The sequence below is a fragment of the Scyliorhinus torazame genome, chromosome 3, assembly GCF_047496885.1.
Source record: "Scyliorhinus torazame isolate Kashiwa2021f chromosome 3, sScyTor2.1, whole genome shotgun sequence".
Taxonomy (NCBI): Eukaryota; Metazoa; Chordata; class Chondrichthyes; order Carcharhiniformes; family Scyliorhinidae; genus Scyliorhinus; species Scyliorhinus torazame.
Window position 1 is genome coordinate 328249875 of NC_092709.1, and position 14690 is coordinate 328264564.

General features: G+C 45.6%; 1 protein-coding gene across 2 annotated transcripts in view; it reads right to left on the reverse strand.

Annotated features, from left to right (window-relative positions):
- Window positions 1–4670: 4670 nt before the first annotated feature.
- LOC140409286 (histone-lysine N-methyltransferase Smyd1-like) overlaps window positions 4671–14690 on the reverse strand; it is a 154429-nt gene continuing 144409 nt past the window's right edge. For both annotated transcript variants that reach the window (XM_072497660.1, XM_072497659.1), the window contains 3 exons: window positions 13190–13353; window positions 10669–10837; window positions 4671–5126 (listed from right to left, as the gene is read on the reverse strand). In XM_072497660.1, the coding sequence (XP_072353761.1) occupies window positions 4968–5126; window positions 10669–10837; window positions 13190–13353 (492 nt within the window). In that variant the 3' untranslated portion in view covers window positions 4671–4967. The remainder of the gene's footprint in view (window positions 5127–10668; window positions 10838–13189; window positions 13354–14690) is intronic.

Genomic DNA, 14690 nt, shown 5'->3' on the forward strand with positions numbered 1-14690 from the left:
AAAAATCCTGATGTTCAACAACAGAACAGCGGAAAATGTGCCATTAACATTACCTTCGTGATGTGATTTGGAGAGAAATTAGCCTTGAAACTTTTTTTTTCTGCCATTGGAAAGGAAAAGGACAGGAAAAAAGGAATTCCAATGTAGGAAATGAAATGAAAATTGCTTATTGTCACAAGTAGGCTTCAAATGAAGTTACTGTGAAAAGCCCCTAGTCGCCACATTCCAGCACCTGTTTGGGGAGGCTGGTACAGGAATTGAACTGTTACTAGCCTGTCTTGGTCTGCTGTCAAAGCCAGCGATTTAGCCCTGTGCTAAACAGCCCTCTGATAGGTTGATGCTAAAAAAAAAGTCTTGTTAGTGTGATTAGCAATGAGCAAGAGCAAGCAATAAGATTTCTTTAAATACAACTTTTATTTGAGATGTTTGCAGCTGGCATTGTTTGTAATTTCAAGTACATAGTATTGGACTTGATGAATATAGTTCAACCATTTTATGCAATATCTTTTTTATCATCTAATGCCCTTTGGTAGCTTAATACTTTTTATTACAAAGTGTTCTCAGGCATTTAAGTAGAGCAGGGCAGTTTAGAGCACACCAAGGCAACAAAGCATTGTAACATTTTTATTGTAAATCCATTCAGTGAAATATTGATTTTGGAGGCCATTCTGAACTCTAAGCGCTTAACTATTTTATTTCCCCATTTAACCATACCAGGGGGGCCATGTAGGCAGCTGGAAAGGTCTCACATGGCCTAAAAAATGATTGCTCTTAATCTTGCATCAAAGTTTTATTTAATTCATTGAGAAAATTCATTTGAGAGGATGTGGGCACCATTGAAAAGGCAGCACTTATTGCCTGTCCGCATGTGATGAACGGTTACTGCCTTGTCATCATGTAAGGTGATGTCCCCTTTATGACTGGGCTTGGAACCCTGGGGACTCTGCCTCTGGCTCCGCCCATCTGTGAGCCATATATAAGGTGCTACCTTGTGGGCTGTGCAGCAGTCAGCACATGTCTCAGCTCTAGCATAGTTCTTAGTCTATTAAAGCCTTCTTTACCGTTTACACTCTGAACGTTATTATTGAGGGTACCTCCATTTAATAGACTAAGAACTATGCTAGAGCTGAGACATGTGCTAACTGCTGCACAGCCCACAAGGCAGCCCCTCATATATGGCTCACAGATGGGCGGAGCCAGAGGTGGAGTCCCTAGGGTTCGAAGCCCAGTCTTAAAGGGGACATCACCTTACATGATGACAAGGCAGTAACCGTTCATCACACCGCATATACACCCTCCAACAAACGGTGGTTGTGAGCTGCCTACTTACTAGTGCCTTGTTAGACCATTTGAATTCCGAGCTTAACCATGATGGTGTCGGTTTGGAGTCACATTGTCCAGACTGGGTATGGATGCCAAATATCCTTACCAAAGGCCATTATGAACAAGACGAGTTTCATGACAAACCAGTAGTAGTTTCATTGACACTATTACTGATGCTATCTTTTTTAATTCCAGATTTATTTTAAGTTTAAATTCCCAAACTGCTGTGGTGGGATTTGACCATGTTCTCAAATGCGGGTTTCTGGGGCACGAACACCGTATCGATCCCACAATTCTTCCGGTATTGGGAGAATTATCCCAATCTACCTTTTATTTTCTGAAAGATTCTCTATTTATAGAAGTTTGAGTGAGGACCAGTGTGACTTTCTCAGACGGAGAGTGAAAGCAAAGCAGTCAGATATATTCCGAGGTCAACAGGCGGTGCATCCCTGTCAAGGAATCTATTGCCAAGCCCAAAACTGGTCATGCTTGTATGCGTGTGGGGCATGGGTGAAATTGGAGATTCTCTTCTGATGCTTGCCTTGCAAAGTGAGAAAATTATAGAAACTTAGTAGCTAAAATCTCCACAGATCGGGAGGCAAAAATGTCTGCCTAGAAATAAAAATGACAAAAGTTAAGAGTCAGACAGCATAGAAAGAGGCCCTCTGGCTCATCGTCTGTGCCAGCCATCGAGCACCTGTCTACTCTAACCCCATTTTCCAGCACTTGGTCCGATGTCCTGTATGCTCTGTCTCCTAGCCTTTCTCTCCACACACATTTGTAACACAGGGTTTCAAAGCTGATATTTTGAAATTGCCTATTTTAAACAAAACAATCCCTTTGAACTGAAGAAACCACAGCCCCAAGGGTCCCAGGTTCCATTCCCTGCTTGGTCACTGTCTGTGTGGAGTTTGCACGTTCTTGTGTCTGCGTGGGTTTCCTCCGGGTGCTCTGGTTTCCTCCCACTGTCCAAAGCTGTGCAGGTTAGGTGGATTGCCCTTAGTGCCTAAAAGGTTTTGGTGAGGTTACTGGGTGATGCGACCATCAATTCACACGAAACAAGGAGTAGAAGTAAACTGTGGCTTTAATCGACGAGAACAGTGCCTGCCTGCGACTGATCTGCTACTGGGAGCCGCCTAAAGGGGAGGAGCCAGGGACGGAGCCCACAAAGGCGCCACCATGATACATCACAGGTAATACCTTACAATGGTCCATAGGTGGAGCCCTCATGGGCAACAGCGTGATACAGTTACATACGTGGTGAATGGTTAATGCAATACATTCACCACACTGGGATAAGGTGGAGGTGTGGGCTTAAGTCGGGTGCTGTTTCCAAGGGTCGGTGTAGAATCGATGGGCCGAATGGCATCCTTCTGCACTACATTCTATGATTCTATAAAATAATAAAGTCTGGCCCATTCCTGAGTTTCAAGGGTAACCAGAATGACAGCAGTCATACCAATTAACTCATTCCACTTCTTAACTGCACCAGAGACTGAGAAGTGGGGGTTAAGTCATAATGTCCTTCCGTTTATCATGTGTCCTTTCTGCTCTATTGTGGCTCTAATTCACCATGACACCAGAGCTTATAGAATATCTATTCTACCGCATCTGCCATTGAGGAAAGTTTAGGATTCAGATTTACAATTAAAAAGACTGGGGCCATTTACAGGAAGAGTAGAGTTTTATTTACTTGAAGGGTTACACATTTGCAAGGCACTCATTCCTGACAAATGTCACTCGTCGGTCTGGAAATCACGAGATCAAGTACTCAGCGCTGTTCCATCCATTATTTTCTTCCCCAAAGTGGCGGCAAGGTAGCACAGCGGATAGCACTGTTGTTTCACAGCTCCAGGGTCCTAGGTTCAATTCCCTGGCTTGGGTCACTGTCTGTGCGGAGTCTGCACGTCCTCCCCGTGTCTGCGTGGGTTTCCTCCGGGTGCTCTGGTTTCCTCCCACAGTCCAAAGATGTGCCGGTTAGGTGGATTGGCCGTGCTAAATTGCCCTTAAGTGTCCAAAAAGGGTAGGTGGGGCTACTGGTGTAGGTGTGGATCGGGTGCAGGTGTGGGTTCAGGTAGGGTGCTCTTTCTAAAGGCTGGTGCAGACTTGATGGGCCGAATGGCCTCCTTCTGCACTGTAAATTCTATGATTCTATTAAAGGAGATTTATTTTCAACACAAGTTGTTGACTTGGAATGCACAGCCCAAAAGGCTTGAGGAAGCAGATTTGATAGAAACTGTCAAAAGAAAATTGGGTATATACATTAAAAGGTTAAAAAATTGCAAGATTACGGGGAAAGAGAGGATTGAGTGGAAGTAAATGGGTAGCTCTTTCAATGAGCCGCCACAGGTACAATGGGATGAATGGCCTCCGTCTTGGCTGTACAATCCTATGAATTGGTCATAATCCCTATGAGACCCACGGGGAAACCATTATCGACCTTCCCGTGGGGCTCGAGCAGAACTGAACATAAAGGCCAGTCCAAGAAAGGACCGGGTAGTTTCCTGTTCCATTAGGAACTGTGATTGTAGATAGTGACTGCCATGGGCAACTTATTGTGTTTTAAAAAAAATAAATTTAAGAGTACCCAATCTTTCTTCCAATTAAGGGGCAATTTAATATGGCTAATCTACCTACCCTGCACATCTTTGGGTTTGTGGGGGTGAGTCCCATGCAGACATGGGTAGAATGTGCGATCTTCATACGCACAGTGACCCGGGTCGAGATCGAACCCGGGTTCTTGGCGCTGTGAGGCAGCAGTGCTAACCACTGCACCACCGTGCCGCCATGGGCAGCTTATTCTAACCCGTTAAAAGAAATATTTGTTACTTAATGCTGGCTTCCTCGGGCATTGAAGAATTGCTATTGCTAGATGGGTCCCCGGTCTGCGAATAACCATATATCACTAGCACAAAATGGTGTTCCATTGGCAGCCTTACAGTGTTCCTGCAGCAACCAGCACACCATCAGCCTTAGGGAAGGAGGCAAACCCCTCTAATCAGGATTTTCTTTTCTCTGTCCCCTAACCATTGGAGGCAAAGAAACCTCAAGGATCCATCTGAACTGACCCAGTACTGGATTGGCAACAGACTGAATGGAAAAACAATTAAGGAGAGCTGCACATGATTGAGCACCATGATAGAAGGAAAGAATATATGATCTTGTTGGGGGGGTAATTTTAACGTAACCCTGGTTATCACTCTGTGATTACTCGCTCAATGCCCAATGTTATTGTCCACTGCAATGAACGAAGGGTTATAGTGAGTTTCTATATATAGAGAAATTGGGTTCCACCAGAATAAAATTACTCCCGATATGTGCAGTTCTCTCTCCCCCCCCCCCCCCCCCCCCCCCTGACTAGCCGAGGCTGACACTGCCTTTGTGAAAAGCATGTTCGACAAACAATGTGTTACTACTTTACAAGTACACGCGTCATGTGAAAACACATGATTGCACAAAATGCCATTTTGCAAGGGAAAAGCGCTGCCCAATTTGTCTTGATTGCTGTCGGCACCAAGGGCGATCGACAAGTTCTGGCTGCAACTGGATTCTCTTCGCTTTTGTTCCACACCCACCTTCAACTGCGAGTTACGCCGCACTAATCCAATTCAAACCCACGCAACAAATGACCAAACGCAAACATTTTATTTTTTCCTGTGGAAAAGCTCCTTGATGTACTCGCCAGTTGGCTCTGCCATCACATGCATTTTCTGGTTCTTCAAGGCTGCCTCTCTCATCTGGTAATAAAGAAATTCATTCTCCTTGAACATTCGCAGCTCCATTTCCGTCTGGCACCGCATAGCCTGTGAGACAGGCACAATTCAATTAATCAGTGTTGTTTTAGAAAAGAGCCTGTGAAAGAAACTACCAAAATAACTTGATTTATATAAGCACCTTTATTGAAGCAAAGTATCTGAGGAATGTGAATCAGATATAATTTTACACCTGGTCACATTAGGACTGATTAATAAAAACTCAATCGTAACTTTAAGGAATCTTAAAAGAAGAGAGGGGTGGAGAGGTTCAGGGACGCAATCCTGCAATTTAGGGCCTTGGAAGCTGAAGGTGTAGCCACCGACCAACTGGAATTCTTCAAGGATATACCAGAATTGATGAGTGGGAACCAAGAGATCAGTATGCAAAGTTAAAGCGCATTTGAACAAAGAACAAAGAAAAGTACAGCACAGGAACAGGCCCTTCGGCCCTCCAAGCCTGTGCCGACCATGCTGCCCGTCTAAACTAAAATCTTCCACACTTCCGGGGTCCATATCCCTCTATTCCCATCCTATTCATGTATTTGCCAAGATGCCCCTTAAACGTCACTATTGTCCCTGCTTCCACCACCTCCTCCGGCAGCGAGTTCCAGGCACCCACTACCCTCTGTGTGGAAAAAAAACTTGCCTCGTACATCTCCTCGAAACCTTGCCCTCGCACCTTAAACCTATGCCCCCTAGTAATTGACCCCTCTACTCTGGGGGAAAAAGTCTCTGACTATCCACTCTGTCTATGTCCCTCATAATTTTGTAGACAAATGTGATTGGAGGTAGTGTATTGAGATGGATAGAAATCGTGTTGGCAGTCAGGAAACAAAGAGTAGGAATAAATGGGTCTTTTTCTGAATGGCAGGCAGTGATTATTGGGGTACCGCAGGGATCTGCGCTGGGACCCCAGCTATTCACAATAGATGTTAATGCTTTGGATAAAGGGACTAAATGTAATAGCTTCAAATTTGCAAATGACACAAAGCTGGGTAAGAGCGTGAGCTGTGAAGAGGATGCAGAAATGCTTCAGTGTGATTTGAACATGTTGAGTGAGTGGGCATGGCAGACAATGTGGGTAAACATGAGGTTACCCAATTTTATAGCAAAAACAGGGAAGGCAGATTATTATCTGAATGGTTATAGATTGAGAGAGGGCAATGTGCACTGAGACTTGTACACCAGTTACTGAAAGTAAGCATGCAGGTACAAAAGGTGGTGAAGAAGGAAAATGGTATGTTGGCCTTCATAGCCAGAGGATTCGAGTACAGGAGTAGGGATGTCTTGCTGTAATTATACAGCAAGAGAGACCACACCTAGAATAGTGTGAGCAGTATTGGTCTCCTCATCTGAGGAAGGTTCTTCTTACCATGGAGGGAGTGGAGCGAAGGTTTACCAGACTGATTCCTGAGATGGCGGGACTGACGTATGAAGAGAGATTGAATCAGTTCAGATGGTATGCGCTGGAATCCAGAAGAATGAGGGGGATCTCCTAAAAACTTATAAAATTCTGAAAGGGCTAGATAGGGCAGATAGAGGAAGGCTGTCCCTGATGGCAGGGGAGACCAGAACCAAGGTCGCAGCCTCAGAATATGGTTTAAACCATTTATAATTGAGATGAGGAGAAATATCTTCATCCAGAGAGTGGTGAACCTGTGGAATTCGCTACCACAGAAAGCAGTTAATAATGATGATAATAATCTTTATTATTGCCACAAGTAGGCTTACATTAACACTGCAATGAAGTTACTGTGAAAAACCCCGAGTCGCCACATTCTGGTTGAGGGCAAAACATGTATGTTTTCAAGAAGGAGTTAGATATAGCTCTTGAGATGAAAGGAATCAAAAGATATGGGGGGGGGGGGAAAGTGAGAACAAGATTACTGAGTTGAATGATCAGTATGAATGACGGATCAGGCTCAAAGGGCCGAATGGCCTACTCCTGCTCTTATTTTCTATGTTTCAATAGAAAAGCAAATAAAATCAGGGAAGAGCAATAATTGACATAGGGCACACCTCGGAGGTGAAGAGTGTGACCCACTGGAGGAGACAAGAGCTGGGGAAGGACAAGGACATGGATGGATTTAAAAATAAATATGATCATTTTAAATTTTAGGCATTGCTTAGGCTGGAGCCAATGTAGGCCTGCAAGTACAGGGGTGATGGATGAACTAAACTTGCTGTGATGTGGCAGTAATTTGGGTGAGCTTAAATTGATCTAGAGTAGAAGATGGGAGGTCGGCCTGAGAAAACATTCGAAGAGGCAAGCTTTCACAGGTAACAAAAAGCATGCATGATGATTTTAACAGCAGATTGACATAAATGTGCAATTTCCTCATTGTCAGGTAGATGCCAGTGTTGTAGCTATATGGGAACAGCTTGGCTAGCGGTGTAGCAAATTCTGAAGCACGGGTCAATAATAAAAAAGATGTTCTGTGGCAGGAGTGGAGTTAGGCAATGTTACAGAGGTGGTCCTGGAGTTGGATTTTTGTGATATTCTTGCACAGGATTTGGGTGTTCTGGCCATGTCCAGCCTTCATTGCCCATCCCTAATTGCCCTTCCTGAGGTGGTGGTGTTCTTTGAGGGACCATCTTTGGGCAGGACCTCAAGCTGAGTTCCCTATATTGAGTATAAGAATTGGCAAGTCCATGTTGCAGCTGTATAGAACCTTAGTTAGGCCACACTTGGAGTATAGTGTTCAATTCTGGTCGCCACACTACCAGAAGGATGTGGAGGCTTTAGAGAGGGTGCAGAAGAGATTTACCAGAATGTTGCCTGGTATGGAGGGCATTAGCTATGAGGAGTGATTGAATAAACTCAGTTTGTTCTCACTGGAACGAAGGAGGTTGAGGGGAGACCTGATAGAGGTATATAAAATTATGAGGGGCATAGACAGAGTGGATAGTCAGAGGCTTTTCCCCAGGGTAGAGGGGTCAATTACTAGGGGGCATAGGTTTAAGGTGAGAGGGGCAAGGTTTAGAGTAGATGTACGAGGCAAGTTTTTTTACGCAGAGGGTAGTGGGTGCCTGGAACTCGCTACCGGAGGAGGTAGTGGAAGCAGGGACGATAGGGACATTTAAGGGGCATCTTGACAAATATATGAATAGGATGGGAATAGAAGGATACGGACCCAGGAAGTGTAGAAGATTGTAGTTTAGTCGGGCAGCATGGTCGGCACGGGCTTGGAGGGCCGAAGGGCCTGTTCCTGTGCTGTACATTTCTTTGTTCTTTGTTTGTTCTTTGGGCCCGTTTGTCACTGGACTAGTACTCCAGAGACCCAGGCTAATCCTCTGGGGACCCGGGTTCGAATTCCACCATGGTAGATGGGGAAATTGGAAATCAGTAAAAATCTAGAATTAAAAGTCTCATGGTAACCCTGAAACCATTGTTGATTGTCGTAAAAACTCTTCTGGCTCACTAATGTCCTCTCGGGAAAGAAATCTGTCATCCTTTACCAGTCCGGCCTACATGTGACTCCAGACCCACAGCAATGTGGTTGAGTCTTAAATGCCCTGGCAAGCCACTCAGTTCAAGGGCAATTGGGGATGGACAATGACTGCTGGCCCTGCCAACGAACCCCACATCCCATGAATGATTTTTTTAGTAATCATGAATGGAGCAATCTGAATTGTGTGCCCAATTATGTTATTGTCATTATCATCATAGAATTTACAGTGCAGAAGGAGGCCATTCGGCCCATCAAGTCTGCACCGGCTCTTGGAAAGAGCACCCTACCCAAGGTCAACACCTCCACCCTATCCCCATAACCCAGTAACTCCACCCAACACTAAGGGCAATTTTGGACACTAAAGGCAATTTATCATGGCCAGACCACCTAACCTGCACATCTTTGGACTGTGGGAGGAAACCGGAGCACCCGGAGGAAACCCACGCACACACGGGGAGGATGTGCAGACTCCACACAGACAGTGACCCAAGCCGGAATCGAACCTGGGACCCTGGAGCTGTGAAGCAATTGTGCTATCCACAATGCTACCGTGCTGCCCTGGTACATTAAAGCTGTAATGTTTCATTTCCTGATTAAATTTCCTTCTCTGATACTCAGCTGCTGATTGACTCACTGCTCCAGCAGAGACAACGTCATAAACACAATGGGTTGAAAGGCTCCCTTCTGTGCTGTCAGCATTAGAGACTTTAACGCAGCTAGCCCACAATGCTGGCAATGGTTTCACAGCTACACTGCCTGACATCTCAAGATCACCCCACCCCCTTTCCCACAATTGGTCTCCTCTGATTTGCATTTCAAGCACAAACTGCTACGTGTAATTGATATGGCATTTAATTTGCTCATCTGAATGCTTCTTAAATGTTGTGAGGGTTCCCGCCTCTTTCAGACAGCGAGTTCCACATTCCCATCACCCTCTGGGTGAAAAGTTATTTCCTCAAATCCCCTCAAAATCTCCTGCCCCTTACATTAAATAAATGCCCCCTGGTTATTGACCCCTCTATAAAAGGAAAGGTTTCTTCATATCTACCATATCTATTGTCCCTCATAATTGTGTACACCTCGATCAGGTCCCCCCTCAGCCTTCTCTGGCCTAAGGAAAGCAATTGCAGCGTAACCAGCCTCTCTTCATAGCTGAAACGCTCCAGCCCAGGCAAAATCCTGGTGAATCACTTTCTAGTGCAATCACATCCTCCCTATAGTGTGGTGATCAAAACTGCACCCAGTACTCTAGCTGTGGTCTAACAAGCGTTTTATACAGCCCCATCGTAACCTCCTGCTCCCGTATTCTATGCTTCAGTTAACAAAGCCAAGTATCCCATAAGCCTTCTTAACCGCCTTTTCTACCAGTCCAACTACCTTCAGGGACCTTTGAACATTGACCCCTAGATTCCACTGGTCCTCTCCAGTTCCTAGCGTCCTACTGTTCATTGTGTTTTCCACTGCCTTGTTAGTCTTCCCAAAATGCACCACTTCACACTTTTCACAGTTAAATTCCATTTGCCACTGTTCTGCCCATCCGGCCAGCCTGTCTATATCACCTTGTATTCTAAGGATTTCCTCCTTGCTATTTACCACACCACAAAAGTTTATGTCATCTGCGGACATGCTGATCATAACCCCCACATTCCCATCCAGATCATTAATGTAAACTACAAACAATAAGGGACCTTGTGGTACACCACTGAACACAAGCTTCCAGTCACAAAAACAGCCAGTAACCATCACCTGATCCCTCCTGCCGCTCAGCTAATTTTGGGTCCAATTTGGCCATGGTTCTCACCTTCTTCAGTCTCCCATGCGGGACCTTGTCACATAGTCACATTTATTAAGACAAGCTTTCAATTCCAGATTTAATTAATTCTACCAGCTGCCATGGTGGGAGTAGAACCCACTACCCTACAGTATTAGCCCAGACCTCTGGATTACTAGTCTGGTGATATTACCGCCACACTACCACCTCCCCAATCTTAATGGCAACCAATTCACTAATACAAGCAGAGTTGAAAGGTTGGTTTGGGTTCAAAGAAAATCAAACAGAAATGCGTTGCGCTCAAGATTCCAACGCTGTCGCACTCTAAATCCTCAGCTGCAAGTGCAATGCTGAATTTAAAACTAACCTCAATATCTTTGGTGATTGGATGGGTGGGGCCATGCGTCACCAGGAGTATCCCATTTGCTTGGCATATCATCGCATGGCCTGGTTCTATGAGTCCAGCATGCCAGTGTGTCACGCCAGCCCTCATCAGAGCCATACCCAGCTGGGCATTGTTGTGATGGTAGAGTTTCCTATTGACAGTAAAAAAAATACTTTATTAAAAACCGTTGCCATATGATAGAAAATTACAGGCCCACTTGTACAAAGTTCAAACAGAGCACTAGAATGATATACATAGCAACAGACACAGAAAATAGAAGCAGGAGGAGGCCATTCGGTCCTTCGAGCCTGCTCTGCCATTAATTATGATCATGGCTGATCATCAAGTTCAATACCCTGATGCGATTCCCCCTGCTCTGAATCCTTACATAGGTTCTGACCCCTGCCATATTAGTTTAAACCTCCCCAATCGGTCTAGCAAGTAACCCCCCCCCAACTTCCAAGGATATCAGTCTCGGTCCATCCCAGGTGTAACCCGTCCAGTTTGTACAGGTCCCACCTCCCCCAGAACCGGTCCCAATGCCCCAGGAATTTGAAACCCTCCCCCTTACACCATCTCTTCAGCCATGTATTTATCCAATATATCCTACTATTTCTACTCTGACTAGCACGTGGCACTGGCAGGAATCCTGAGAACTCTACTATTGAGGTCCGATTTCTCAACTTTCTTCCAAGCTCCCTATATTCTGTTTTTGGGACTCATTCCTTTTTTTTAACCTATTTTGTACCAATGTGTAGCTCGGCCATTGGCTGTTCATCCTCCCCCTCCAGAACGTCCTGTAACCGTTCCGAGACATCCTTAACCCTAGCACCAGGGAGACAACATACCATCTTGGGGTCTCTTTTGCGGCCAGCTATTTATTCCCCTTACAATATAGTTCAGAAGGAGGCCTTTCAGACCATCTGGTCCCCTCCCCCTCCCCCAGAGGCATATTTATCCAATTTCCCTTGGGATGTCCTATTGAATCTGCTTTCAGTGAGCTTGATTTTTTAACTTGGTTCCTGGCCAGTCACCTTAAACATGGGTCCTCCGGATCCTTTATCCACTAAAAACAATTTCTCTTTCTTTACTTGATCAAAACCATTTTGTTACTTTGATCACCTCTATCAAATCTCCTCTTAATGTTTCCTATTGGAAGGCGAAAACCGAAACCCTTCCACAAACTAAAATCCCATATCATAAATCTCAATTCCACACCCTTTCTAAACCGAATCTGTAGGCCGAAATTCTCCAATACGGGTTTACCCCACCACCGCTGCCAGCGAGAACGGAGAATTTGGCGCTCAGCCGAAACTCCATTCACTGCAGCGGGACCGGCAAGTCCCACTGGCGTAAACGGATGGAGAATTCTGGCCAGAAACATGGAAAATCAGAGCTGGATGTGGCCTTCAGCCCTTCGAGCCTGTTCTGCCATTCATTATGATCATGGCTGATCTCCCAACTCAGTAACCTGTCGCACTTTCTCCCCCATTTCGTTTCTAAAGTGTTGTGAGTAGGAATGAACAATAATACCATATAATAATACCAATCATAATCAAGCCTCATGATTGCTTTCTGATTGTGAGTTTTTTCAACTTCACTGAGTTAAGGAGTCAGGTAATAAAGATCTGCCATTGCTCCCCCGCCCAAATGTTCATCACGGACTATTGCTGGGAAATGCGAGTGAACATCATATTGTGTGTGAGTGGAATGAGGCTAGGTCTTGATGGCTTAACATGGGTAAATTGCCAACTACAAAATGACCAGTGGGGCAAGGTCCCAGGCGGCCATTGACATCTGTGGAATGGGTGCTCTAGCAAGTCTGCATTTCTAGCCAGGAAAGGAATTTCATTTATATCGCACCTCAGAACCCCCAAGGGACACCCTAAAAACATTTTACAACCAATGAAGTACTTTTGCAGTGTAATGCAGAAAAGGGAAAGCCAATTTTCTCACAGCAGGTTCCTGCAAACAGGAATGAGATCACAGACCAATAATAAGAAATACCCAGCTGGTCTGGCAGCATCTGTGGAGAGAGGAGGAACAAATTTAACATTCCACATGGATGATCTTCCATCAGAATGATTCAGTGATGTTGATTGTGGGATAAACATTGGATAGGACTCCCTGTCCCCCAATGTTCTTGGATTGAGGAGTATGGGATTCTTTGCACCCATCTGGGAGGGCAAACAGGATGTCAGTGGAACATCTCATCCCAAAGACAGGGTCCTGAATGCTCTGACAATGCAGCACCTACTTGGTACTGCACCCCAAAGAATCAGCCAGGATTTCACACTCAAGTGCCTGGAGGAGAGATTGAACCTACAACTTTCTGACTGAGAGGCGAGAGCACTACCAATGGAGCTATTGCTGACCCTGAAAAAGGAAAGATTTTTCAAAGGGGATAGAATGTCACCACCATACTGACATGGATCCTCTCATCGACAGCAAGTCCGTTCGTATCTGTAACTCAGCTTGTCATTTTTAATTGTTGGCCACTTACTGGTACCCTTCCACCATTTTCCGGGCATATCCTGCTGCCTCTTCAAACTGCTGCAGATAGGAGAGCACTTCGGAGGCAAGGCTAAGAAACTTCAGTTGGTAAAGGTTCGTATCAGCCAGAACAGGCTCCTGCTTTTTCAAGCATTCCCGACACAGCTTCGTAACCTGAATGTGCACAAAGAGGGAAGGGGGAAACACACGGATAAGGACAGACAGGGAGGAGAAAGAAACAGCAGAGAGAAAGATAGGTTTAATTTAATGGTGTCTATTCGCTCAGATGCGAACACATCATCCCAGCGGTCTGCCAAGCCATTCAACTGCACCCTGTCTTGGAGCTAAGACCATTAGACCATAAGACATGGGAGCAGAATTAAGACACTTGGCCCATCGAGTCTGCTCCGCCACTCTATCATGGCTGATATTTTCTCATCGCCATTCTCCTGCCTTCTTCCCATAACCCCTGATCCCCTGATTAATCAAGAGCCTCTCTATCTCTGTCTTAAAGATACTCAGTGGGAGTGAGTTCTAACATTCCGGCCTCTTGAGATACTGTAGGCCGATTGGACCTGAAGTGTGTGGGAGCTAGAAGTAGCCACAGCAGGCTCAGGTTCCTCAGCTCCATCCCACCCCTGGGCCGTTTTGCATGGGGGCATGCACAGCAAGTCTGGCTGGAAGGGTAACTGCCGGCTCATGAAGAGTCTATTGTAGGTGCCTGGAAGCGGCCTCCCAGTGCATGCCTGGATGAAGTCCTGTACTCTGCACTCCAGGCAGACCTAGAGGCATTCCCTGCCTTCCAGCATTCGGGGCAGCCCCTGGCCGCTCTGTAGAGGACTTCCCTCCCACCCCCCACCCCACCTGCTCTCCCAACACCCACTGAGGCCTGGGTGCAAAAAAACAATGTTTTAAAATTGAATAAAGTTTGGCCTGGGAGCACCCCCCCCCCCCCCCCTTACGAAGCGTCCTCTCCCTCACTTCCTTTCCATTGCAGCCAGCTACTCCTCTCAAGGTGGCAGGCTTCTGACTAGCCCTCCAGCTTTGAGAGCCTACCCACCAACATTAATTGGACACCAGGCCTCTCTCCAGGCCAATTATTGGACGGTCTCCTGTGCAAGCTCCCGCCCTTGGAGTGGGGGGGGGGGGGGGGAGAGGGAGGGACACAAAAATGATCCCGATCTTTGTTTCCCCCCCCCTCCCCCCGAGGAAGACAATTCTCCCCTTGGTGTAAGATTCAAGGTGTACTCTGTAGTGATATTCAGATATCAATAAACATGATCAATGTATGTAAGTGTAGTACATTCATTTCAACACTAGATGGCTCACAGTCAGATACTACAACAACTGGTTTCCCGCCTTTTCTAAGTCAGATGATCATGATGATGTGATTCAGAACAGTGAACAAGCAAGACATAGAACAGCTAGAGTGAGAGAAATTAGAACTAGTTTGTCATAATAGTGTATAGTTATATAGTTATCTGTATTGTATTTTAATTCTTTATTGTTAG